This window comes from Camelus dromedarius, chromosome 10 (genome assembly GCF_036321535.1).
Source record: "Camelus dromedarius isolate mCamDro1 chromosome 10, mCamDro1.pat, whole genome shotgun sequence".
NCBI classification, from domain to species: Eukaryota; Metazoa; Chordata; class Mammalia; order Artiodactyla; family Camelidae; genus Camelus; species Camelus dromedarius.
In genome coordinates this window covers 69,716,432-69,744,110 of record NC_087445.1, presented here as the reverse complement: position 1 = coordinate 69,744,110, position 27,679 = coordinate 69,716,432, and the positions used below count along the sequence as shown (strand labels likewise).

General features: G+C 38.2%; 1 protein-coding gene across 1 annotated transcript in view; it reads left to right on the top strand.

Moving 5' to 3' along the window:
• Positions 1-572: 572 nt before the first annotated feature.
• Positions 573-27,679, top strand: part of SCAI (suppressor of cancer cell invasion) — a 112,301-nt gene continuing 85,194 nt past the window's right edge. The window contains exons 1-2 of the mRNA XM_031450448.2: positions 573-744; positions 1,461-1,505. Of these exons, the coding sequence (XP_031306308.1) occupies positions 692-744; positions 1,461-1,505 (98 nt within the window). The 5' untranslated portion in view covers positions 573-691. The remainder of the gene's footprint in view (positions 745-1,460; positions 1,506-27,679) is intronic.

The following is a 27,679-nucleotide window of genomic DNA, read 5'->3' as shown; positions in this document are numbered from 1 at the left end:
GCTTTCTTGGAAGCCTGCACCCAAGCTTGTGACTTATTCTGCAGAGGGTTGAGTATCTAAACCCTGCTTTATTTTGATAGATTCTTACAGTTTTCTTGCTGCATCCTCTGTGAAGGGTATCTGTGGGCTCTGACCATTCCAGTATGGTGTAGTCAGGGACCGGATATGAGGTGGTTCAAAATGAAGCTCATTTTGGATACTTGCCTCACTGTCTCACCTGCCTGAGGAGTTTGGGAAATTGTCGTGCTTGGTGTTGGTACTGGCGTGGTGCAGCGTTGCGGGGCGCCAGCAGGTGTGTGGGATGCGGGACGCAGAGCCGGGAGAACCTGCCCGCAGGTGTCTGGCTCCGGAGGTGCAGTTTCCGCTTTCGTCCGCACGGTGGCACTTAGGTTTCCCCGGTCTTGCTAGCAGTCTCTAAGGCACCTCCGCCGCCACCTGCAGTCTCAACCAAACTCTAGGTGGCGGAATGTGACGGCCGGAGCGTCCAATCGACCACCAGGCTGTTGGCCACCCTACAGCTCTAGCCAATAGGAGCCGAGGAGAGGCGCGGGGGAGGCGGGCCCCACGGCAAGCCTGGCAGAGGCGCGAGGCCCTCCTCCCGCCTCTCCGCCTACTCCAGCCTCCGCCGCCTCAGCTTCCCGAGCGAGCCCTGCGGCCGCCGGAGCAGCTCCCGCGGCGGAGCAGGAGCCGGATGGTCAGAGGAGCCCGGCAGCCCCAGCAGCCGCGGAGTCGCCTGGCCCCCAGGTGGGCAGGGGCTGGGTGGAGGTCGGGGTTGGAGATGGGGCGGGGGCGCGGGAGCCGGCCCAGGGGCAGCAGCTTGGGGCCGTGAAGCATTTGGGGCGCAGAGACTGGAGGGGCGGGGGTTCAGGTTGCGGGGGATTCGGGGGAAGCCTGGGGGCGGCGGAGCGGGCTGGGCGGTGATCGCATCCTCCAGGCAGGGTGAGAGGGGCGTGTGAGCGAAGGGGCACCGAGGGGTGAGACTGGGGGCTCTGGGCCGGGAGTGGCAGGGCGCGCGCGCCCGCTGGAGGGGCCGTGGAATGCGGGGGGCGCGGGGCCTGGAGGGGCGGGGTTCGGAGGGGCAGTTCTCGGTCCGGAGGTAGTGGGCAGGGGGAAGAGGAAGCCGGAGGGGCTTGCGGGGGTGCTGAGGCAGACAATGAGTAGGTGGTGGTGGGTGGTTTTGGGGAGCTAGGCTCTGACGAATAGGAGCTGAGGATGGAGTGAGAGACCAGGAGGCAGAGCAGGGTTTGGGCTAAGCAGACATTAGAGGAATAGTGAGTACCAGGATTACTTGGTCTTGGTAGATGGGAGAACAGCATAAGGCATTTGTAAGGTCAGGTATGGGCTTAGCGAGCCTGTTGTTCCAGAGGGTGGTGCATCGAGTTCTTGACTGGCACAGTAGGGCTCTCAGATGTGTTTTTGTATGTTACTTTTAGTTATCATATTATCTGTTTGGTCTGTAGACTGACTGGCACAGTGGAGAAACCACCCCGAAAACGGAAAAGCAGGTAAGGCAAAATGCCTTCCTAATTTTGCTTCGTGTTTTTCCATTTGCTTGGCTGCACCTATGCTATACTGCATAATTACACACTGTCAGTAGGTGAAGTTTTTTATTTAGCTCCTTTCTTAATGAATATAGCTATCTGTAGGATCTCTTTTTTGAGGACTTCAAAATACTACCTGTACGCTTTTTTTTTTTTTTTAGTTATCTAAAATTATATTGGAAAAAGATGTGGGTAATTGAGAAGTCCTAGTTTTTTACTTAAACCCTAATTTAAACTTTTGCACCAGCTCTGTTTTAAAAACTGATGTTTATTGAACATCTACTATGTGCCAAGAATGATGTGCAAGTCCTTATTTGTATTATCCTCTGTAATTCTTGAAGCACCCCGAGGAAGAGGGAAATAAGGCACAAGAGAAGCTGAGCATTTACCCTAGATCACACATCTAATAAGTGATAGAACCAGGATTTGAATCCAGGCAGTCTGACTCCAGAGCTTAAGCTCTTAACCATTATACTATAATACTTCTAATAAATAATCCATTGAAAATAGATTTTCTTATTGCTTTTTCTTTTTCCGTTGTACATAGAGTCAAATAAACAGTTGAACCATAGGAAAACAGAGACAAAGGGCTTAAGTAGTCTGCAGCAAGTAATGAGGAAGAGCGTGCGTCCATTCCACAGACATTTCTGAGCACTTTCCATGTGTCAGGAACTACATAGCAAGTCCATGTAGTCATTAGAAGATTCCTTTTTCACAGATGTAGGCATTGACTAGAGAGAGTAAGTTTCAGTAGTGAGGCTGTGACCAGTAGTTACTGGTTACTGATGTTACAGAGTTACTGATGTTAATACACAGAAGCCCTTGGCAGTAGGTAGATGTGAAATGCTGTTGGTGGAAGTTGCCAGTGGCCGAAGTTCCTTTGTCACTGTTTAGGCCTGTACTGTCCATTATGGTAGCCATATGTGGCTGTTGAACACTCGAAATGTGGCTCACACAACTGAAGAACTGAATTTTTAATACTATTAATTATAATTAATTTAAATTTAAACACTGATACTTACTGGAAAATGTTTAAGTATGTCTGGAACAACTTGGGTATGTGAATCAACTTTTTCATCTGTAAATTTTATGAAATCTAGATACAGGTCAAATTTTTCCAGTGAAAATTTAATGTCCTAAGGGAGATGTACTCTAAGTATAAAAAGCACACCAGATTTCAGATTAGTGCAAAAAATGAGTGTCAAATTTCTGATCACTAATTTTTATATTAATTACATTGTGAAATAGTATTTTAGGAACATTGGATTAAGTAAAAGTTTTACTCAAATTATTTTCACTCTTTTCCTTTTCTAACATGACTATTAGAAGATTAAAAATTACATACATGGCTTGTATTATATTTCTTTTCAACAGCCCTTGTTTAACTCTCATTTCCCCACTGCCAGACTCTTGGAGTAGCTTTCTGACTGGGTTCCCTACATTGAATCTGTAATTCATTCACCACACTATGCAAGTTGATCTTATAATTCTCATGCTTAAGCTCATTCTGTGGTTCCCCGTTGTTTATTGAACATAATTCAGACTTTTTAGTCTAATTGTAAAAAGAGACTGCCTTTTTTCACTTCTACCTGTCTTTCCAGCCACAGTTCAGTACTGTGGCCATGGAAGTTCTCAATAATGGGTCTACTGAAACGTCTAGTATTAAATGACTTAACTTTCTGGTGACCCCTTCACAATGAATTAATTGCTGAATGTAACTCTGTGTTGTTTGCCATTACCAGAACTTATGTTCTCTTTTTGCTTTAGGTTCTTGCACGAGATTTTTCTGTCTCTCTGGAATACTTTCTCCTTGCTCCCTGGCAAGCTCCCCCTTTTAAGACTTCCCTCAGACATCACATCCTCCATGCGGACTTTCCACCCTCTCCATCTCACCTGCCTCTTTTCTACTTTGTTTGCTCCTTTAATAGCCTGTAGATACACCTAAGTGCAATGGTTGTGGCTGAATTTGAATCCTAGTTCTGTCAAATACAAATTATGCAATCACATGCAAGTTAATAAACCTCTCGGAACCCCAGTTTCCTCATCTGTACAATGGGAATAATAATAGTTCAACTCGTATAGGGTCGTTAAGTGCTTAGTATAGTGCCTGGCACATAGAAAGTATACAATAAATTTTAGGTTAAATAGCACTTATTAAATACCTTTTATTTCCAACCTCTTTTCAAAATGTATGTAATCTAAATGATTAAAAATAAAGATTAAGGCAAAGAAATGAGAGAAGAAGAATAAAAAATCAGTGGCAAAGTTAGTATATAGACTAGAAAGTACTGTGCAGTTACTATAGGTGGTTTCCATATTTGGCTCTGAGTTTCCTAGGACAAAAGTAAGAGAGAAAATAAAGCTCAGCTTCCTGATTAATGGTGCTTGTAAAATCAAGCACATGTTCAAGAGAGGCACACCTTTTTTGACTTGGAGAGAAAAATTTCTCTCACTGGTTTTCATAACGGGGACACTGGTTTTGTAGGGGGAAACTCCCCCATGATAAATATATTAATGTGTTTTTTGAAGACTGCTTCATATATTGTGTCTCAATCCAGATTTAGGTAATTCCAGTGAACGTTCTCCCAAGACCCAAAGCAGTTGGATTTAGGTATACTGCTCACTGATGGTTTGGCTTGGTTCAGAGAGGAAAAGAGATGAATAAACTGCAGGGACTCTGCATATCCCCAGCACCTAGAATGATGCCTCGCACGTAGAGAGCATTCGACTGAATTATTGAATGAATAAGTCCTTAAATAATTTGCTCCGTGAATATCATTTCTTGTAACTAAGTCTCGATAAGCATCAGGCAGGAATGAGTTTGAAGTTTATATTCTCAGTCAAGAGTCATGAGCGCATGTATTCTGTATGTCTGACTAAGGTCAGATCCTGATCAAGTCAGGATTTTGACCTGAAAGGCCAGCCAGCATTCATCTCAGAAGAGGTCCTGTGGGCAACAGCAAGATATTCCTCAGAGAACAGCTCTGGGATTGCTCTAAAAATAGAAAAAATAAGGGCCAGATAAAACTCTGAAGATGGATTATAGAGAGAGGATGTAATGGTTGTAGCCAGAAATTATTTATAGCCGTTTTTATGACTTGTATACTGTGGCCATAAAATTCTCAATATCAAATGATACAGCTTCCTGGTGAACACTGCAAGATGAATTAATTGCTGAATGTAGCCTTAAGTATCCCTTTAAATTGGCCTTTTGTGTAGAGTTGTTGACTATTATACTGTATATCCAATTCCATTTTGGAAAACAGTTGCCAAAATATGATTTTTATTTTAGGATAGTTACTGTTAAGTCATTCGTTTTGATAGATATCAGTTAGTGGCTGAGTTATCTTCTGAGAACATTCCTAGGGAATCAAACTGTAAGACAGTTTAAGAAGAACTAAGATAATTTGAGATAAGTGACTCATACCCTATCGTTATCATTTCTTTGTGTCTTTTCCCCCCACTAAAATGTTTATTTCCTTGTCATAGTTCATCTTTGTACCCCTGTAATGAGGGGGTGCTCAATAAAACCGTAGTGAACTAATAAATGAATTGGTGGTGAGAGGGAGTTAGTATGGGATAGGACTTCGGTGGTCCAAAATGATATGTACTATTTAGTGCCCCTGATAAACTGTACTAGACTGAAAGGAGTTTTAAGATTAGGGAACTTGATCTCTATGTGGTTTTAGAAAATTCTGAAAACTTCAGTATGCTTGTTAATAAAGTTTGTGTTACGAGTTGGAGAATCCTTTCAGACCCTGTTAGGAAGAAGACCCATTTGTTGGTTAAAGCTTTACTGTATGATTTGTGTGTGTGATGTATTTAAAGTAAAGGGATCCAGACATTTTGGTGGTGTATGTAATTTGTCTGAATTGCATTTGAATTAATGCTTTCTAGTTCTGGATACTAAGGATATAGACATGAATGATGTGTGGCCCCTGCTGGGGAGTAGCTCGTGTATTAGTGGGGAAGATACACACACAGAGATGAGATGGCGTAATTGACTTTGTGTGTATACATAATGTTTATGGTAATTCTTCATACTGGCAGTGAGGGCAGTTTCCGCAGACATTTTATCTAGGCCCTGAAGGTTTAGAAGGTGAATTTTGGCAGTAGCATGCCTTTTGAAATGACAGAAAGTAGAGCCTGCATGTGAACTGACTAATGACGAAGTCTTAGGTGAGCTGGATTCAGGACCTGAACCAGGACAGTGTTAGATGTGGAGAGAAAGATGTTTTTAAATGCTTGGGCGTGTCAGTTTAGAAGCTAGGCAGTAGTTCCCAACGAGAGGCGATTTCGCCTCCCAGGGGCAGTTGGCAATGTCTGGAGACAGTTTTGATTATTACAACTGGGGGCAGCTAGTGGGTGGAGTCCAGGAATGCTAAACACCTACAGCGTACAGGACAGCCTCCCAGCCTGAGAATTCTCCAGCTCAAATTGTCAGTGATGCTGAGGTTGAAGATTCCTGAGCTACAGTTTGAATCCTAGCTCTTCCTAACACTTATTTGGGCTCCTGGACAAAGTAGTTAACCTCTAAACCTGTTTTCTATTTTGCCAAATGCAGGTAATGTTAGTACCCACCTTGTAGAATTATCACTCTCCTCTATTGGTATATAAGCTGCATGAGGACTGAGATTTTTGTCTATTTTCCTTACTATTCTAGTCCTAGCACTTAGAGCAGCGCCTCACGTGTAATAGGTGCTCAGTAGCTCTTTGTTGGATGATTCAATGAATGACTTCTTGAGAGGATTTATTGAAATAATGTAAAATACAGTTATCTGACATACATTAAGAGCTCAGTAAATGATAGCTGTGGCTATCCTTAGTTTAAAGATTTTAATTTTGCTTTTCCTTCCAGTGTTTTTAAAAAAAATCAAGTTTTATGAGGTGTTATTTACATATGATAAAATCCACCAATTTTAAGTATACAGTCTGAGGAGTTTTGACAAAGGTATACAGTTGTGTAACCACCCACTGCAAGTCTGATACAGAACATCACTGTCCTGCACTCCCCCTGCAAACACACCCTCATGTTTCCTTGCAGTTGTGGCGGTGGCAACCACTCATCTTTTTTTTTTCTTCTATCACTATAGTTTTGTCTTCTAGAATTTCATATAAGTAAATCATTTAGGATATAGTCTTTTGTGTCTAGCTTCTTCCACTTGGCATAATGCTTTTGAGACCAGTCCTCCATATTATTGTTTGTAATGTAGTTAATTTCTTCCTATTGCTTAGTGCCATTGTATGGTTTTACCACAATTTATTTATCGATTCACCAAGTGATGGAAATTTGTCTTGTTTCTAGTTTTTGGCTAGTGTGAGTATAACTGTTAGGAACAGTTAAGTCTTTGTGCAAACATATATTTTCATTTCTCTTGAGTAAATGGCTGAGAGTGGACTTGCTGGGTCTTGGGGTTAAGTGTATGTTTAGCTTTTTAAGAAATTACACCAATTTTCCACAGTGGCTGTACTGTTTTGCATTCCCAGTAGCACAATGTATGGGATTGCATTTGCTCCACATCCTTACCAATACTTGGTATTCTTTTTCTTTTTAGCAGTTATATTGATGTATGTAATTGGCATACAGCAAGCTGCACATGTTTAAAGAGTACAATTTGATAAATTTTGACACTTATGTATCCTCTTGAAACCATCACCATTGTTTGCCATTCTGGAGGTGTGTAATGTTATTATGTTTTTATTTGCCATTCCTACAATTTCTTTTGTTATTTCCTGTTCAAATCTTTTACCCATTTTTTAAAAATCAGTTTTTTTGTCTTCTTATATGGTTATAAGAGTTCTTTGTATATTCTGAAAACAAATCTTTATCAGGTATATGTTTTGCAGGTATTTTCCCCCAGTCTATGGCTTGCTTTTTCCTTTTCTTCACAGTATCTTGAGGAGCTTTTAGCTTGAATAGTAGGTTGGAAGAGAACATGTCTACTTGAGACAGCAGATACAGGAGCAAGTTTGGAAGGGTAAGATTATGAGTTTATTTTGGCTATATGGAGTATAAAGTGTTTCAATGTACCATCTTTAACCAGGCAGATAAAAATGTGGGTCTGCAGCTGAGAAGAGAGATTAGGGCTTGAGATACAGATTTAGAAGTCATCAGCAGACACTTAGTGATCTAAGTCGTTAAAAAGAGTGAGATGACTCAGAGACCATGTTGAGTGGAATGTGCAGAAAGCAGTAGAACATTAGAGTGGCATGGTGTGGAAACAGACCAAACAGCTTCCTGTCTTTTGGATGTTCTGTCGTGTGGATTATCTGTCCACTGCAGTCTTTCTGTAGGTAGTCATCAAACACGTAGTGTTTATCTCTGGGAGACAGATCTCTACACAAATAGTACACTCTTTGGTGAGAAACTGAAATTCTACAGGTAGTTATGGAGAAAACTAGGGGAATGTCTTCTAATCTACACTGAAACACAGGACTATCCTCCACTTACAGAGCTTCTTTGGAATAGTGTCTGTCTCAGCAGCATCCCTACAGAAAGGCAGTGGTTTCAGTAAAGCTGTTTCTTGTAGCATGTGTCAGTGAAAACCTAGGGCAAAATGCAAGAATTCAATTCTGTAAAAGCAGACTCTATGGGGACCAATGAGAGCATGGTCAAATCATTCAGCATTTTCATGACAATATTTTATTCAAGAATTAAACCTAGGCTAGCTCGAGTGGTGGTTTTCAGGGGTGTTCAAAAAGAGCCTACAGGTTCCTTGGCAATAATTCAAGGGCTCCCAGCGGGGTGGGAAGCCAGGAGTAGTCAGAAGAAGGTGAAGTAGGCTAGCTAGCCTCTCAGGTGCTGTATCTACTTTTATGTATGTATGTATGTATGTATATTTTTAATATGGAAAATTAAATTTAAAATTTCAAATACAGATAAACTTAAAATACTGCTGTGAACCTGAATTGTTCATCACACAGCTTGAATAATTAACAACTCAATCCCATTTCATCTGTATACCCCCCTACTCCACCTGAAGCATATTCTATGCATATTATTCATCTGTAAATATTTTAGTATGTATTGTTGAAAGATAGGGACTCTTCTAAAGCGCATAAGCACAATTCCATTAACAATAACTTAAAAATTTATATTTTCTTATCATTAACTATCTCATCAATGTTCAGATATTCACAGTTGACTAATCACTTAAAAAAATATGTTTGCTTAAGTCAGGATCCAGATAAAGTTGAGACTCGGAATTTGTTGATTAGATCTTAAGTTTTTTTTTTAAATGTATAGTTCCCCTACTCTGTCTCTTTTTCTCCATGATGTTTATTTGTTAAAGAAAACATGCTTGCTATTAAAAGTTTCCCACAATCTGAATTTTTAATTTTCTAAAAGGTAGAGGTATAATTTATGATATAATTTATAATGAAGACGTATGCCTATTTTAGTGTACAGTTTTGTGAATTTTGACAATGCACACAGTTGGGGAACCACCACTGTACTCATAATATAGAGCATTTTCATCACTCCCCAAAATTTCCTTCTGTCCCTGCTGACGAATTGGCAAACACTGACCAGCTTTTCCATAGTCTGAATTTTGCTGGCTCTGTCCGCATGGTATCATTTGGCATGTTTCTCTATTCCCTGTGTGTCTTCTAAGTTGATAGTTAGAACTACTTCTAGAGACTTGATGAGATTCAGGTTTTGTTGTTGTTGTTTTTGAAAGAGTAGGAGTGGTGTGCACTTTTATCAAGGCCTCTTTTTTTTTCCCTTAAATGTTAGGAAGTCACAGTAATTAGTATCTGTAATTTCATTTGGCTGGTTTTCAGTGCACTGTGCCTCTGACTGGTAAGCGAGTTGATTTAAGAGGGCATGTTGATGTTTGGTGGCTCTAATCCTTACGGCTAACTTGAGGCACAAGCACATTTGCCAGATGTGGGGATTTTTGTCTCAAGGTTTCCGTTTTCCCAGGTACAGCACACACCCATTTCCCTGCAAAGACTTGTCATTCATCTAGGGCACTGCTAGAAGGTGGAGTTATAAGCCCCCTCTTTTTGTAAGAACCAAAGAACTACTTCCCCTTTCCAGTTAAATTACTCCCTTTTTTCTTCTTGTTTCTACCTTTCTGCCCTCAAAGGCACTGTTTTTCCACCCTTCCCTCAGCGTAATCTCCTCAAGGAGTTCACATTTTCAGAAACCAAACACAAACCTCCCTTGAGGCAAGGACTGTCTTCTTGGGGGCTGGGCGAATCCAGTGAGAATAGAACATCCACTGATGTCTTAATAACTTAACTAGCTACTTTTTTTTTCTTTCTCCCCTCAATAATTCTTTTAGTCCCTATGGTGATTTTAAAGAACTGTCCACAAATTCTTTGATTCTCCTTTCTTTAAAAGATGGAGCTTAATTCTCCCCTTGAGTGTGGGCTGGACTTAGTGACTCACTTCCAGTGAATAGAATGCAGATGTGATGGGATGTTACTTCCCAGATCAGGTTATAAGGAGACTTCGGCTTCTGTCTCGGGTGTACTCTCTCCCTCTGGGATCATTACCTCTGGATCGCTGGCTGCCGTGATGTGAGGCAGCCCTGAATAGAGGGGAGCCAGTTGCCATGTTGTGAGGACACTTGGGCGGCCTGAGGGAAGGGCCACATGTTAAGGAAGCAAGGCCTGCCAGCAGCCACATGAGTGAGCTTGGAAGGGGATCCTACATTAGTTGAGCCTTGAGATGACTACAACCCTTGCCAGCAGCTTGACTTATTATCTTGGCTTCACAAGGGCTGAGTTATGTTGAGCCTGTGATTTTTTTTTTTTCTTTTTTTTTTTTCTGGAGAGTCTCCTTTCTTCCAGCACTGGCTCCATTGTACCCAAAGGGCTCAATCCCTGGCTAAGCTTTTTCTCCTTCTGGATAGGTCTCTGATGGCCTGTGTGTGTATGTGTGTGTGTGTGTGTGTGTGTGTGTGTTAATGTATGTGTGTTTTGGAAGCAGCTGTCTTTTGATTAAAGGGATTAAAGGACATTTTGCTTTCAAGCAGTGATTCCCACCTGTGCTAATAACTGAATCTCTGGCCATTTGCACATCGTCTTCAGAGTCATTGCTCACTATCTGGTCTTTTGTCCCATAGACTGAGAGGTAGTCCCCTACTCATGTTCACTCTTATTAAGGGAAGAGCCAAAAGGTATTTGCCCAGTGAAGGATCAGTTTTCCTTTGTCTGTTACCTGTCACCAGGTCTTGAACAGTTTTTCAACCTTATTGGTTGTCTGGAAAGAGTGGGCAAATTAGTCAAGTAAGCTGTGATGGTTAATTTTATGTGTCAACTTGACTGGGACACAGGGTGCCCAGACATTTGGTCAGATATTATTCTGGGTGTGTCTGTTAAGATGTTTCTGGACGAGATTAACATTTGAATTGGTAGTCTGAGTAAAGCAGATTGCCCTCCCCAGTGTGGGTGGGCCTCACCCAGTCAGTTGAAGGCCTGAAAAGAACAAAAAGGCTGAGCAAGAAGGAGCTCTTCCTGCCTCACTGCTTGAGTTGGGACATCAGTCTTTTCCTGCCTTTGGACATGAGCTGAAACCTTGCTCTTCTTGGGTCTTGAGCCCGTTGGCTCCCAGAACGGAACTTACACCATCAACTTTCCTATTTCTTAGGCCTTCAAAGTTGAACTGGAACCATACCATTGGCTCTTCTGGGTCTCCAGCTTGTTAGCTGCAGATCTTGGGACTTGTCAGTCTCCATAATTGTGTTAGCCAATTCCTTATTATCTATCTGTGTATTTACACACACACACACACACACACACACACACATACACATCTTGTTGATTCTGTTTCTCAGGAGACCCTTGTCTAATACATAAGCCTAGTCTTTTTTATGGCCTTTATTTCATTCCTGGTTTTCCATAGTGCTCCTAAAGCTGCCATAACTTCTGCATTATTAGCTGCAGGTTCCTTCATGGGTGCAGTCTGCTATGAAATGGCCATCTTCACCACAAGCTAAACAGGAGAGGTTCTTGTGTTTTCATAAACTTGTAGGCTGTTTTGGAAACATTTCACTCTAAGCCTGGGCACCATTCTTTATATTCTTGTTTTGCATTTGGGTTTCTTTCTCTCAAGCTCTCACCATGTACTCCGTGGGCCTTGAAAGCATTTGTGCCTGTTGGCAGTCTCCTGGGAGCCCTTCCTGGGATGGGGAGCCCATGTTGAAAGTGCTCGCACGTGGTTTCCCAAACGCCTGCAAAGTGGCTGTCAGAACTTTTAAACTACTGTGATAATTTCCAACCTATAGACTGGTCACATGTGGATTTTTAGAGAATAACTGCCAAAAGTAAAGATTTTATATTTAGAATTGCTGCCATTAGCCTGTCTTTCTGATAGATAAGCAAACCATTTATCTATTGAGGTAACCCCTGGCTGGTGATAATAAAACTGTCGTCAACAAGTAAGAGGATTTGTACTTTTTTGTAAAATAGTAACGTGCATCTAGATTGTCTCAAACCAGTTTTATTTAATTTTTTATTTTGGGGAGAGGTATTTAAGTTCATTTATTTTTTAAATGGAGGTATTGGGGATTGAACCCAGGACCTTGTGCATGCTAAGCATGTGCTCTACCACTGAGCTATACCCTCCCCACCCCAAACCAGTTTTAAATCATTAAGATGTAAGTTTAAAAAAAGGGGAATGCTTTTTTAATAATTTATAAGAGAATTACAGAATTTATACAGGAGGAGACTAGTTATTGAGTCCAACCATAAACACAGCAAGAGAAATCCTACTGTAACATACCTGAAAAGGAAGTTCTTAAAAATTCCTCAGTCTCAGTCTTTTCCAATATGGTTTACTTTGTATTTACTAGTACCTGACATGTATTCCATGCTTCCTAAGAATTTTACCTAAATTGAATGTCTCATCTACATGATATTGCATATAAATGCCCCTGTAACAAAAGACCAGTAGCATTTAGTAGAGGTGTCAGTGAGTTTGTGGTACTTCTTTCACTGATTTTTCTCAGTACACAGATAATAAAATCACAACAACTTTCATATGGTTGGTCCCAAAATTTTTGCTCTTAAAAACATTTTGAAAATGTTGGAAACCACTGGATTAGATATCTTGGAGCCTAGTATGTGTAGAAAGGACTGTGATTTAAGGATGGAGTCTTTGTCTAAGAATGTGTGTAAAGAGCAGATCGCATAGCATGCTGGTGGGATCCCCAGAGCTTTGGTTTCTAGCCACCCCCTGTTTTTTCCCTATAGGCCTCAGGGGTTTGAGTTTTCTTTTTTCCCCCATATCTATTATGTAACCTGTTGTTCTCTTTGCCCGTAAACTCTTCTTGAAAGGGTTTGAAACAGGATGAAGGTGCTTCAGCTTTTCCCTTACCCTGTTAACTCTGAAAATATTTGATGCATTTAATTTTTTTTTTTAAGTGAAGTACAGTTACAATGTGTGAATCTCTGGTATGCAGCACAATGTCCCAATCATGATGCATTTCATTTTTAAGGGTTTTTACTGACAATAGGTAGTGAAGTGAATAAATAAAAATTTATACATTTTAGAATTTAGAATTTTAATAAAATTAAGAGGTTTCCCTAATCTTCATTGTAAGGTACATGAAGAAAGCTCAATTTCCTGGTAGTTGCTTCCAACTCAAATGTGTTTAATTTTTAGTGAGAAATTGCTCAGTTTCCTCATTTTTTCCATCTTTTTATTCTGGGAAGTACCTAACAGTCCTTCTCTTCTTCTCTATCATTTGGCCCTGAAGATAATTACTTGTAGACCCATGAATTCATTTTATCACAGCAGAGGAGAAGCTCCAGTTTATTTTCTCTTTACTCATTGCTTTTTTTGCAGGAGACGTCTACTTAATAAAAACCAATAAACACTATTAACAAAAAGTCAACTTTGATATATTCTGAACATAACCATTCCATTGGTGTGATAGATTGTGTTTCCCAAAGATGTCTGCAATTGTATCTTTCATTCCACATGTTCTTACATTGTGACCTTGACATTCCTCCCACGTAGTGATGAGGTTCATGTCCCCGTCTCCTACAGGGCAGGCCTTTGTAACTGTGTCCATCAGTAGAGCGTAGCTCTAGCAGTACCATGTGACTTCTGGGGCTAGGTCACATAAATGCCTGTACTTCCACCTTCTTTTGGGATATGTGCTTGGAACCTGGCTACCAGCCTAGGTAAGAGGCCCACGTAAGGGAGAAACTGAAGCTCCTGACCCTCAGCCCCAGCTGAGCTCCCAGCTGCCATCCGGCATCAGCTTGCCAGCCGTGTGACTAGGTTGTCCTAAAAGTGGGTCCTAATCCTCCAGATCCTCATCGTGCTGATGCATTGGGTGCCCATGTAGAGCAGAGAAGAGCTGTTTCTGCCAACTTCTGTCCACACTGCAGATTCACAAGAACAATGGAAAGTTGTTTTAAGCCACTAAGTTGTACAACAGATGATAACGGAATTGGCATTCCGTTTTGCCAGATTTTTAGAGTAGAGACTGTACTATATATTAAACTGCCTCAACTTTTAAGAAAAAGATGTATTTCTACCTTCAGGAGCACTGTTGTTATTATTAAATAGAAAAACAAATTTTGTGTCTTCTTTATAGATTTTTATCTCACTGACTTTCATCTTGCATGCTTATTAAATTTTGGTTTTTTATATTAAAGAGTAGTACAAAACAACAAAAACTGGGCAATGATATCCTTGCCCAGATAACTCCATTCTCATGTCCTTCTGATTTAGAAGGCTGTGTCCATGTTAATAATGAACAGTGACTTTAGAATGATTCAGGCCAGATGTGTGACCTTGGAAAGCAGCATCCTTTTCTGTAAGTCAGTTTCTTTATCTATAAAATGGTATCGACTTCATAGGGTTATTGAGAGACTTCAGTGATACATATTAAGTGATAGTGCCTGTCACAGAATGTTGGCTGTTCATTATTATGCTGATCACTATGCTGTTATTGGCCTTATTATTTTCAGACTAGGGAGAGGAAGGATAACTAGTAGAAAAGTTGCAGTCTGAACTGTTGGAATAAATACTCCCGAGAAGTTAGGGATAGAGAGGTGTTGGGAAATCTGAAGGGACTAAAGAATTAATAAACACGTTTTAGATTTTTCAAGGCTTAAGGGTTTACTTAAGAGGTGAAGAGCAGAATGACCTCTTTGGGGAAAAGGATTAGGGAGAAGGTAAGGGAGAAATTTCAAAACCAGGGGTGGGCTGGTGCTGGTTTTCAGACTTCTTGATAATGACTGGCATTTACTGATAGATTAGGCAGTGATGTCTCAAATATATTACCTGTTGTCACTAGTTTATTTTTTAGCAAGCCCTTTAAATTTATTGATGAACACTTTACATGCAATAAAATGTATAGATCTGAAGTGTTCAGCTCACTGTGTGTTTTTATCAGTTCTTAATTGTTTAATGTTTAGGTTGATTAGAGTAAATGAACTAAATGGAAGGAGGAGACCAAGGGAAGATAATTTAGTCCCTCAGGTGCTGGTGCTCATTAGCAGATCAAGTTTGTATTTGTTACTTCGTTAGAAGACAGGTGTGTTATTCCCATTTACAGATAGAGAAACTGAGGCTTACAAAAATAAAGTGACTTACCCAAAGTAACATAGCTAGAAAGTGGCATAGTCAAGACAAAACACAGTTTTTGTTCGGCTCTGTAAGATTTTTGCTATTACAGGGTTAAATAGTGACGTTGGAATTTATTATTATTTTTAACTTTGCTGGAAATAATTTCCTATGTGGGTTTTATTAAAGTCCCAGAAGTGAAATGAAAACAGTTCGTAATGTGGATGTCTTCTGGTTTCAAATGCTTTAAACTTCCTTAAAGCTTCTAAAACTGGTGTTTTCTGTTTTACTAATTTCTATAATTGAGATAGTGTGGTTTTAGCAGATATTCCTCTCCAGTGGTTCAGTTAGTTAGATAAAAGTAGTTTTGTTGTGAGTAACCTAGTGCATTTTTACTTTTTAAGTATCAAAGAAAGTAAAGACCATTAAGAACAAAGAGAATTCTGTTTCTAGACAGTTCATGTGAACACAGGTCTTTTAGATACAAGATTTAAAAGCAGAAATGTTTAAGTGATGTTAATGAATTTTACTGGATAACAACCAAAGCATCATGCTTGAGACTAGATGATGGACAAGCAATTTGAAATGTTACTGAGTGAAAAAGATATTCAGGTACAGGAATGTAGTCTCTGTAATTCAGTCAGCACAGCAAAAATCTGAAGGCCTCAGATTTTTCTTTCCTCTCTCATATTTTAGATTTCTCTATTCTTTGCAGCATGTTTTTTTGGTTCTATTTGAAAATTGATATCAGATAAAGAAATAAATATGATAGGTGGAAGGGTAAATGTGAGGCCATTTTTATAAATTCTTTTTTAAAATATTATTTTATGAAAAATACCAGCACAGAAAATGAGATAATTAAGACAGACTTCATGTGCAAGCAATCATTTCTTCAGCGGATATTCCAAAAGCGTCTAGATATGCTAAGGTTTTGGTTTTTTTTTTATTATTTTGAGGACTCTTAATGGATAGTCTCCTCGACATTCTCAAGAATACTGAAAACAGAAAATGATTTTCTTTTAATATATTGTTGATGGTTTCATCTCTTAGATTTTTCCCTAGGTTCTTATAAACTGGTAAAAATCTAAAAGTTTTTATTTGTAATTAAAAAATTTAAACATCTGTGAGATAATTGAAAAGATGTACTGGTTTCTGTGCTCAGTTCCTGACAAAAAGCTCCTGAAACTGAAATTTCCAGGGTAATGAGTGTTTTGTTCTAATGAGGTGGCTCTGGGTGGGCTCCTGGACAGGGCTGGTCACTGGAAAGACCAAGCCACGATTAGAAACTTGCACGTTTCAGACCTGCCCCCCATTCTCTTGAGAAGGGAGAAGGGCTGAAAGTGGAGTTAATGATTGATCATGCCGAAGTGTGAAGCCTCCGTAAATTCCCGAAGTGTACGGAGTTCAGAGAGCTTGCAGATTGGTGAACACTGGGAGGCGCTGGGAGAGCAGTGTGCCTGGACAGTTCATAGGAGCTTCACACCCCTTCCCGCTTACCTTCCATCTTTTCCATCTGGCTCTTCCTGAGTTATATCCTTTTATAATAAACTTGATCTAGTAAGTGAAATGTGAGCCACTCTGGCAAATTAATCCAATTTATGGAGCGGATTGTTGGAACCCACCACCCTGTAGCTGGTCGGCCAGAAGCACGGGGAATAACCTGGGTTTGCAGTTGGCATCTGAAGTAGGGGGAGGCAGCAGTTGTGGGGCTGAACCTTTAACCTGTGAAATCTGATGCTCCCTCCAGGTAGATAGTGTCAGAATTGAGTTGAACTCCTGCTGGTATCTGAGAATTGCTTGGTGGTGTCCACATATTTGGTGATCAGAAGTGAAGTGTTTTGTGTGAGCGGTAAAGGAGACTCACAGGAGAGAAATAGTAGGGAGGAACTGGGTTTTCCCTACATAGGAAGGAAGAGGCTGGGATTTTTCCTTTTTAACATCTCGGGTTAAATCCAGTGAGTATTTCATACTACAATTTGTCTTATACTCTTGATATCCCTTTCTCTGTTCTACAGTTTTTAAATAAAAAAGAGAGTGTGTGTACACATACATTCATTCTGCATTTTGCTTTTTCTTCTCCCAAAACTAGAATATAAGCTCTGTGAGGGCAGGGATGTCTCTTTGTTCAGAAAGCACAGAAAATGTCTGGAACACAGTAGGTGTTCGGGAAATATTTTGTTGAATAAATAATGTTTATTTTAATTAATTATTTAAAAATGTAATCTGATACATGAACAAAAAAGCATATATGACATATGTGTATTTTAAAGAAGAATAATAAACATCCTCGTTCCCACTGGCCAACTTTAAAAATAGTATACTATCAGTATCTTGAAAGTTCCTCATACGCCCCCTTTTATGACATTCACTTCCTTTCCCTATCAGAGGAAAGAACTACTTTGAAATGGTTTTCATTCCTTTGTATTTTCTTCATGATTTCATACATGTAGATGTAATTGTAAATATATTGGCCTGTTTTTGGATTTGTTAAATTTTATATATGTATGAAATCATACTGCTTGTATTTTTTTCAGTTTGCTGTGTTCATTCAACATTAAGAGTCTGAGATTCATTCATGTTGATGCATGCAGATGTGTTCCATTCGTTTTCAGTGTTACATAGCACTCAGTTACGTGACTATGCCACAATCGATCTATTCTCTTAGATCTATAACCGGATTGTTTCTAAGTTACAAACTCTGTAACCACAGATATTTTTAAAAAGTTCCTGATGTACATGTGCAAGAGATTCTTCAGGGTTTATAGCAAAAGCCTTTCTAGGTCATTAGATTTCGTCAACTAAGTATTGACAGTTGTTTTCCAAAGTGGTGGTACCAACTTATTCTCCTATGAGTAAGAGTTCTTTCTCTGCTTCCTTACCAGCACTTGGTATTTTAAAATTTTAACCATTGTGGTAGGTGTGTAATAATATTACTATGCATGTGGGTTTTGGGTTTTTGTTTTTTTTTTAAAGAAAACACTAAAAAAAATTTTATTCTTAACTACAGTTACTTGGGCACTTCACAACTTCTCAGACCTTGGGATCATATTGGATGTCATCACCTCATTTCCTGTACCACATGATTGTCACATGGTTTTTGTGACAGCAACCACTGAAAAAACCAGCTTTACAAAGATACGACATTATTGAAAGGAGGGTAAAGTGAGCTAATGTTAACACAGAACTGAACACTGAGCTTGTAGTTTGTGTAGTAGCCAACAGGTGTCACTGTGTTTCCCTTGGAAGTTTAAAATATACCACAGCATCCCTGTGAGTTTGCTGTCATGCCCTCAGGTGCATGAGCACAGACAGTTTGGGAACCATGGCCTTGGGGTATTAATCGTGGTTATCTCTAGGGAGTAGAATTTTTACTTATTTTTTATACTTTCTGGATTTTCTACATTTATTTTATAATGAGCATATAATGCTTAAGAGAGATCAGAGAAAATATTACATATATTTACTGTTTTTAAAAGAAATTATTACCTAAAGTCCATACTTTATTCTGCCTTTTTTGAAGTTTTTACTTAATGTCCTTTTTCTGTTTCATGTAGGATACCACATGAATCATCGTATTTCCTCAGAGGCCTCTTGACAGTGACGGTTTCTCAGATCTTTCCTATTTTTGTTGACTTTGACAGTTTTGAGGGAAGTAGTTTTTCAAGTGTCTTTGAACTGGGGATGACCACAGGGTAAAATGCCATTTTCATCACATCATATCAAGGGTGCGTGCTCTCCGCGTGACATATCACTGGTCATGTTAACCTTGATACCTAGCTGACGTAATGTTCATCAGAGTTCTTCACTGTAAAGTTACTCCTTTATTCCCCCCTTTCATACTGTATTCTTTGGTAGGAAGTCACTGTGTGCAGTCCACACTCAAAGAATGGGAGTTATGCTCCACTTTCTTGCAGGCAAAGTACGTAAATTATCTTAACATTCTTCTTCATAGGAGATTTCTCTATTCTCTCATTTATTTACTGAAATTATTACCTACCTATTTATATATTCAATCAGTTATAATTGGACTCATGGTTTTTTTTTATACTTTGGGCTATAATCTATTATTGCTTTATTCTTTGTTGTTGCTAAAATTGTTCCAGCTTGGCCATTGAGAGCTCTTCAGTTGGCTGCTGTATCCCTTTGACATACTCCTGTCAGTGTGAGTTTAAAAAAAAAATTTTGGAGAGGGGGACACTTCCCTATTTCTAGCACTACAAGATGTTCCAGGCTCATCTTGTATATTTCTTGCCTTAGAAAATAGAATCATACATTTCTCCAAGGAACATCGTTTCCTTTTATTGGAGAATGGTGTTTGCTGCTGGGATACAGTGCTGTATTCCTCTGATGACTGGTGATCACAAGCACCTTTATATGTGTTTATTGGTCATTTGTATATCTTGCTTGTTATATAACAAGTCTGTTTAAGACTTTTGTCCAACAGCAGAATTGAGTTGTTGTGGCAGAGACCATGTGTCTCACAAAGCCTAAATATTTACTATCTAACCCTTTCAGGAAAAAGTTTGCTTACCTCTATAGTTATGACAACTTTTTAATGTCAGTTCTGGGTTGGTTTTGATTGGTTGATTTTTCTCGTTATTTGTGGTTGTATTTTACTGCTGCTTTGGATGCCTGGTAATCTTTGATTTGATGCCAGATATTGTGGAGGAATGGGGTTTTGTTTTGGTTTTCTCTTAAATTTCTGGAGCTTTTTCCTGGGATGCAGTTCAATTATTTGGAAATATTTTGATCCTTTTGAGTCTTGGTTTTAAGCTTTGTTGAGTGGGACCAGGACAGCAGTTAGCACTACTGTCACTTGGGCTTATCATTCTCTTCTGCTGTAGCAAGACTCTTCTGAGTATACTACTAAGGAATTATAACGTTTTCCAAGTCTAGCTGATGGGAACAGACACCAGTTTTGGCCCTGTGTAAGCTCCAGGCACTGTTCCCTCTAATCCTCTTGGATGATTCTTCCTCTGTCTTCAGTAGTTTTCTCCCATTCATGGGCGGGTGCATATTTAATGGAGTATTTGGGAGGAACTCCCCACAAATCTCCAGCATTTTCTCTCTGGGCAGCTTTTCCCTCTATGTTATCCTGCCTTGTAAACTCTAAATGCATTGGTCTCTCTGGGCTCTCAGCTCTGTTTTTTCAACTTATAATATCCCTTGGGCTCTGCCTAGGTTCCACTTCCCTGCCCCACACCCTGGAAATGCTTTCAAGGCAGTGAGCTGGAGCAATTACAGAACTCACCTTTTTTGTCTTCAGAGACCACTGTTCTTTGTTGCCTAATATACAGTGTCTTGAAAACCATTATTTATCTACTTTGTCTGCTTACTTTTGGTTGTTTAATGTAGGAGGGTAAATCTGGTCCCTGTTACTATGTCTTCGCCAGAAGTAGAAGTCCTTGAGATCCTTTTTTAAATCCTGAATGGTTATGTAATTTTGTCAAATGCTTTTTCTGTGTCTTTTGAGATGATCATGTGATTTTTTTCTCTTTTTTTTTTTTCTTGTTAATGTGTGTTGAGTTACCTTGATTGATTTTTCCTAATGTTCAATCAACCTTGCATTTCTGGAATAAATTATACTTAGTTATGATACATAATCTTCTTTTATATATTGCTGTATTCAATTTACTGGGTTTGTTTTTTTTTTAGGATTTTTGCATCTATTTTTATGTGTATATACTCCCCCTTAGGTTTTGACATCAGGGCTATCCTGGTTTATAAAATGAGTTGGGAAATGTTTCATCTTTTTGTCTAGAAAAGATTTTATAATACTGATACTTTTTCTTCCATAAATGGTTAGACAAATTCTCTGGTGGAGTTATGTGATGATTTTATTTGGGAAACTGTTTAATTACAGATCTATGTCTTTAATAGATATAGGACTGTTGATTTTGTTTTTGTTTCAGTTTTGATCAGCAGTATTTCTAAGAACACAAATGACCTGTTCAAGGTCATACATCTAATAATGAATGAATATTCCCATCTTGTGCTTTTTCAAACTGTCATATCATAATATATACTTTTAAATTTGTATACCTTTTCTATCCTCTCCGGTAGATTATAAGCTAGCAAGCAGATTCTGTCTCTGATAAAACTCACTGTCAAATAGATGCTTGAATTGAATTAAAGCATACTTGGGGTTTGTATTGAGATTTTAAATGGAGAAACCTTGGTTTAAGTAGTTGTTTTAATACTTCATTTGGGCTCACTCAGTCCCTAAAATGTACATTTTACCTCCTTGGCAGTGGGTATTATTGTTTAGAATATGTATTGAATAAAAAGATTGGGATAGTGAATTGAAAATATAGTTCTTAAATTTTGGAAATACCATTTATGTTATTGTATTTATTTTTCTAGATTTCACTCAGTTTATTTTTATTTCCTAAGTCTTAGTAGAATCGATATCTGTCTATAATTCTAGGGCATTTGAAATAGAGAAAAATAACTAGTTCAGAATATGATTTACCAAAACCGTTTTTTCTTTCTTTTCAAGAGAGATTGTAACCTGAACTGAATTCTGTTATCAGGGTAATTTAGTGAATATGTAACATTTCAATACTGTAAAATGTGTCCACCTTGTTATAGTAGACTTGGTTTAAGATTCACGTGTTAGGGAAGATTGTGAAGTGGAGAGCGTTCAATGGAAGGTCTGTTTCTGTAAAGTATGTAGTCTGTTGCCAAAAGAAATACTACCTAGCAGCAGTTTACATGCTCCAAGAGGCCAGAAAAGTATTGTAGTAGAAATTGTACAGGAGAGCTGTCAAACTAGATCCCTGAGGGTGTCAGGCAGGAAATAAAGCTTACCGTGCTAAAAAACTTTGCTGGATGGCTAGGCCATTGGAAATGAATCTTCCAATGCTTGTGTTTTTTAATGCACTTTTATGTTGAGTAGACAGAGTTACTTAACTTAGGTAATTTAAACCAAAATTTAAGAAATGTTCTAAGATCATGCTGAATAAATATTAACTTATTTATATCTTCTTCCTACAAAGTTTTTATTCTCTGAGATTAAGGTTTGGAAATGTGTTAAGAAAAGGGCTTTAAGTTCTTGGGGATAAAATACAGTAAGTAGTTAAAGCAGTTTTTTTTTTTTTTTTTCTGTACCAAAAGTGGAAAATACAGAAAACATAAATAAGCTGTTGTGCCTAGGTATTTGTGGTTTTCTTTATTTCTAAAATACATCATTTCCCATTTCCACTGTACACATTCAGATATACTGTACAGAATCATAAGAATTTTGAGCCTAAAGGACTTTGGGATTTCTCTAATTTGTGGGGAAGAGAAATGAGGCAGGTATGGTTGAGATACAAGTAATTTGCCCAGTGTCATGAAGGAAGTAGGAACATTTTTAGCACTTGGGGAAGTAGAATTTTACCTTAATTACTGTTGTGTTGGTGAGTTATTTGAAATTTTCTATGTGTGGTGATGGCTTGATTTTCACACCACCAGTTGACTTCTCAAAGTTAGTGTATTGCTTTTAGTTCAGTGCCAACATAAGTGAAAACTGTCATCATTCGGGAAACAAAAACAGCGTTGACAGCTTTGGGTTCTTAGAATTGAGAGGTTATATGAAATTATTTAATTTAAGCTTTCTGGGCTGCTTCTATGTTGGTGACACATTTTCCTCTCTTTGATTATAAATGCCCCTTGAGGTTCACAGATAGGTTTTAGACTAATATTATGGAACACTAATAGGAAGAGAGATGGTTCTGTAACTTCAGTTATACGTAGTCCTTGTAACTCTGTTGTATGTTGGAATCTTCCCTTCTCTGTTGTACTTTAAAATCAGTCTGGTTCACTTCTGGGTCATAGAATGTTGAGATTAATTATTTTAAAAATACATTTTAAAATTGTTTTAAAAATTCATAACAGCATTAAATAAATTTTTGAAGAAACAAAGAAATTTTGCCATATAATTTGAGAAAATTTTCTTTTTGCAGAAAAGTTTTATTTTGAGCTCAGATTGCAGCTGCATTATAGCCTATATATGTAGCAGCGGCAGTACTGAAACAGAACTTAAAAGCCGAGACTCTGATGTTTTTATGATGAAGTCTTATTAGTAAAGAAATGAAAAAGAAAAGGAAATAAAGTTTTGTATATGAAACTGAGTATGGTGTTTAATAAAAGTGTTTCATAAAAGCCATACCTCTGAAATATGTTGTGTAAACAGCTGAGCATGCTGATTTATCTTGAAATTTGCTGAGAATAAATTTGAAATCAGAAGAAAAAAGTTTGAGTCTTCCTGTAATTGGAGTTTCTAAGCCAAAAATATTCTTAATTTGGTCCTTAAAAACCGAAGTGTTCAAAGCTTACTACAAAGCTACAGTAATCAAGGCAGTGGGATCCTGGCGTAAAGATAGGCATATAGAACAATGGAATAGAATTGGAAGTCCAGAAAGAAAACCTGTACATCTGTGGTCAATTGATTTTCCATAATGGTGCCAAGAGAAGCCAATGGTGAAGTAATAGTCTTTTCAACAAATGTGCTAGGACAACTGGATATCCACATGCGAATGCATGAAATTGGACCCCTCACCTCATATCATATGTGAAAATTAACTCAGGTCATGAACCTAAATGTAAAAACTAAAACTAAAACTCTTAGGAGAGAGAGAAGTAAATCAATGTGACTTTGGATTAGGCAATGGTTTCTTAGATGTAACACCAAAAGTGCAAGTGGTAAAAGAAAAACATAGATAAATTGGACTAAATCAAAATTAAAAGCTTTTTTTACTTCAAAGGACACCCTCAAGAAACTGAAAAGATAACCCACAGAATGGGAGAATTCATTTGCAAATCATATGTCTGATAAGGGATTTACACCCAGAATATTAAAAAATTCTTACAACTAAATAATAAAAAGGCAGATAACCCAATTTACAAATGAGCAAAGTATATGAATAGATGTTTCTCCAAAGAAGATACATAAAAGGCCAATAAGCACATGAAAAAGTGCTCAACATCATTAATCAGTATGGAATTTGAATCAAAAAACAACAACAGGATACCACACTGTACCTACTAGGATGGCTATTACAAAAGACAGTTGCAAGTGTTGGTGGAGATATGAAGAAACTGGAAACCTCACCACGGTGCTGGTGGGATTGTAAATGATGCAGCTGCTTTGGCGCAGTTTGGCAGTTCCTCAAAAAGTTAAGGACGTTCAGTTAACATGTGACCCAGAAACTCCATTTCTAGGCATATACTCAAAAAAAATGAAAACATATGTTCACATGAAAACTTGTACACAGATTTTCAAGGCAGCATTAAAAAGTGGATACAACCCAAATGTTCATCAACCGATGAATGGTTAAATTAGATACGGTATTTCTATACAATGGACGATTACTCAGTCATAGAAGAAACCAAGTATTGATACTTGCTACAATATTGATTATTGATGAATCTTCAAAACGTTATGTCAAGTGAAAAAAGCCAGTCATTAACGTCCACATACTGTGTGAATCCATTTATGTGAAATATCCTGTGCAGGGAAATTCGTAGAGAGAAAGTAAATTCATGGTTGCCAGGGCTAGCAGTAGAGGAAGATGAAGAATGACTACTACTGGGTATGAGATTTCTAGGGGTGGTGAAGATGTTCTGGAATTACATAGTGGTGATCGAAGTAGAATTTTTGTAAATATACTAAAAACCATTGCGTTTTACACTTTAAAGGGGTGAGCTTTATAACATGTGGATTATATCTCAATTCAGCTGTTATTAACAGGGCCCTAAGTAGTATAGTTTACTGTAATGACTAATAAAAGATTGTTTGTGGTAAATATGAATTGGAATCATAATTAACTACCTCCAGATGTGGTGATAACTGAGAAGCAGTTGAGAAAAAAAATTGCATGAGCCTCGAGCAGACACCAAATAAAACTTGGCATTACAGAGTTGCTACTGTATGGCCAAAAGTAAGGTAGCATTTTTGTTGTTTAGACTTTTTTTGGGATAGGCCATTTTGATTTAAATTTGAAGATGGTTGTTAGTTTGAAATATATATTTTGTGCTTGTAACAGATTTTTACTTAGGTGGGTTAGAACAATTATTATAAAATTAGAATGTGACAAAATAAAATCTTGTATCCTTAATTCCAATTCATTGTCAAATCATTCGCCAAACAAATAGAATTGTTTTGGCCACAAATGTCTTACCTCATTATTGCTTAGATAGAAATAGATGTTTTCTTCTGGGAAACAACTTGAATTGCTTTCAAAAAGATATTTGGTGATTTGCCTGATTGGGTAAGGTCAATATTTTTATCTTATCCTTGACATTTGCTATTTCTGATGAATATTTGTTTTTAAAAATGGCTGAGCCATGACCTGGGTTTTTGGAATTGTACCAACACTACTATTATAATTTTATACAAACATTTCCCTAGCTTTGTTAACGTTCATTTATTGTTGGCCTATGCTAGATTTCAGTGTGATAATGGAGGTTAGAATTTATACTCATGTAATTTTCCACTTTAAATTTCCTTTAGTCATTAAAGAAAGATGAACTTAATTTTACAGTATGATTTGACCCAGGAGGTTGTCATTTGAAGTAATGCTATAAAGCCCTCCTAACTTTGTGAAGATGCATGCTCAGATGGTTAATTTGGGAAAGTATTTGACTTAAGGGCCAATTAAATTTTTGTGTTGGCTCTAGCCAGTAGCTTCTTCGAGATAATTAGCCTAAAGTGATTTTAGCTTTCTGCTGTAACAGTACAAAGAATTTTTTCCCTCCCCTTCCCTGCTAAGAATTTTTTAAGTAAAGTACACTGCCAGAAATCTCTTCATTTTGCAGCTTTTGTGAAATTTTTGTTCTGTTTGTTTTTCCTTTGATATATTGGGAGCTGGCAAAGATGACCTGACAGGCAGAATTAGACTGAAATCTTTGGAGGGGATTGTGAAGTGTTTGGATCCTCAAGGCAGGAGCCTAGAGGAAGTATTGGCAAGGGTAGAACTGTAAACCTCAAAATGTTACTGATTTAAGATGCATTCATGACTCTTCTGTATTAAGATTTGGAGTTAACTTTTTGAAACTTGAGTCATGTAACAGGTATAACTCATTCTAGAAACTCCTTTGTTATTTTTCCAGTTACTCTGCCAGGTGGATTTTAATATACTAGGAAGAATATGATGTCAGCTCTTTTGTACTTTGGACTAGAATGATTTTGTTCTCTTGTCAACTTGAAGAGTCCAGCTGAACCTCTTTCTAGTGACTGGCTTTATTTTTTGATTGTAGATTTTGTGTTCATTTCTGCTTGTGGTAATAATCCTGTTAGGATGCATATTGCCAATTGTATGTGAAGGTGTAGCTATATGGAGCATAAAATTAGATATACTTCCTTCCTTTGGCTCACAATCTAAATTTAGTAGGCGAGAATCTCCTTTCCTAGATGTCATTAAAAATAGAAGATACCCATCTGTCTGGAATGGTTTAGATACAGTTCTGCCTACAGACTTGGAGATGAACTATATAATGCTTTCTTTTAGCAGTAGGATTCTTAGAAAAATATTGTTTTCTTTGATACAGAGACCAAGAGTGTACAGTTTGCAGTACAGACTTTAAATTATCCTGTGAATTTGTGAAAATCAGAAAGAGCTAAGAGAACTGAATTTTGAGAAGAAATTTAAAAGATAAGATGGAACAGTACACTTGATTAAGAAAATTGGCTTTGAAGTAAAGTCTAGTTCCAATCCTGTATTTATAATTTACTAGCTATGTGAGAAAGTTACTCAACTTCTTTGAGATTATAACCTCATTTATAATGTTGGAATAGTAAGGCCTGTTTCATAGGGTTGTTGAGGAGTAAATTAGAGTTAATAAGTACTAAAAAAAAAAATAATTTTTTCCAGTGCCTGCATGTAGAAGGCATTTCTTGGTGGGAGTTATTATTTTTCATGTTAATATTACTTCTGGTTTCTTTTATTCAAAATTCTGCCACTTTGCTGTTAAAAAACCTTAATTTGGAGCTCAGGATATAATATGGGGTCAGAGATATACAGGGAATTCCTAAGCGTATTTGGAGTTACAGAAATCATTTAGAAGAGTACTGAAAACCATCCCCAAAGGAGTACCTCTAATTAGAGGACGCAGAAGAAACAGAGAAATAGAGAAAGCCATCAGTAAGGGGGAAAAAAAATAGGAGAATAAGGTCATGGAACTCAAGAGGTAAGTTGCTCACCAGGTCAAATATTTTCTTCAGAAGTGCATCCAAAAATATTTTAAACACCCTGTGATATGAGGTAATGGAAGGACCCTGAGGAAACCACTGAACTGGGCATGTAGGATCTTGGAGAGAATACAAAAATGGCTGCAGACCCAGATTTTATTGGGTAGGGGGAGTAAATGTGTAGAAGTTGTAAAAGTGAAAGAGTAAAAGTAGAGGCCGTGAGTATAAGATGGATCCTTATGAGAATTTTGTTGTTTAGCGAAGGAGAGTGATAACTTAAGGGGTGAGGGGAGAAGGGCCTGGGTTTGTTTTGTTTAGGAAAGAAAAAAATGAGCATGTTTGGAGCCTGAGAGGAATGAAGCATACTGACGAGAGGATGATTGATGGGCAGGTTGTGGAATGAGGCAAGTGGGAACGGGATCCAGTGCGCAGGTG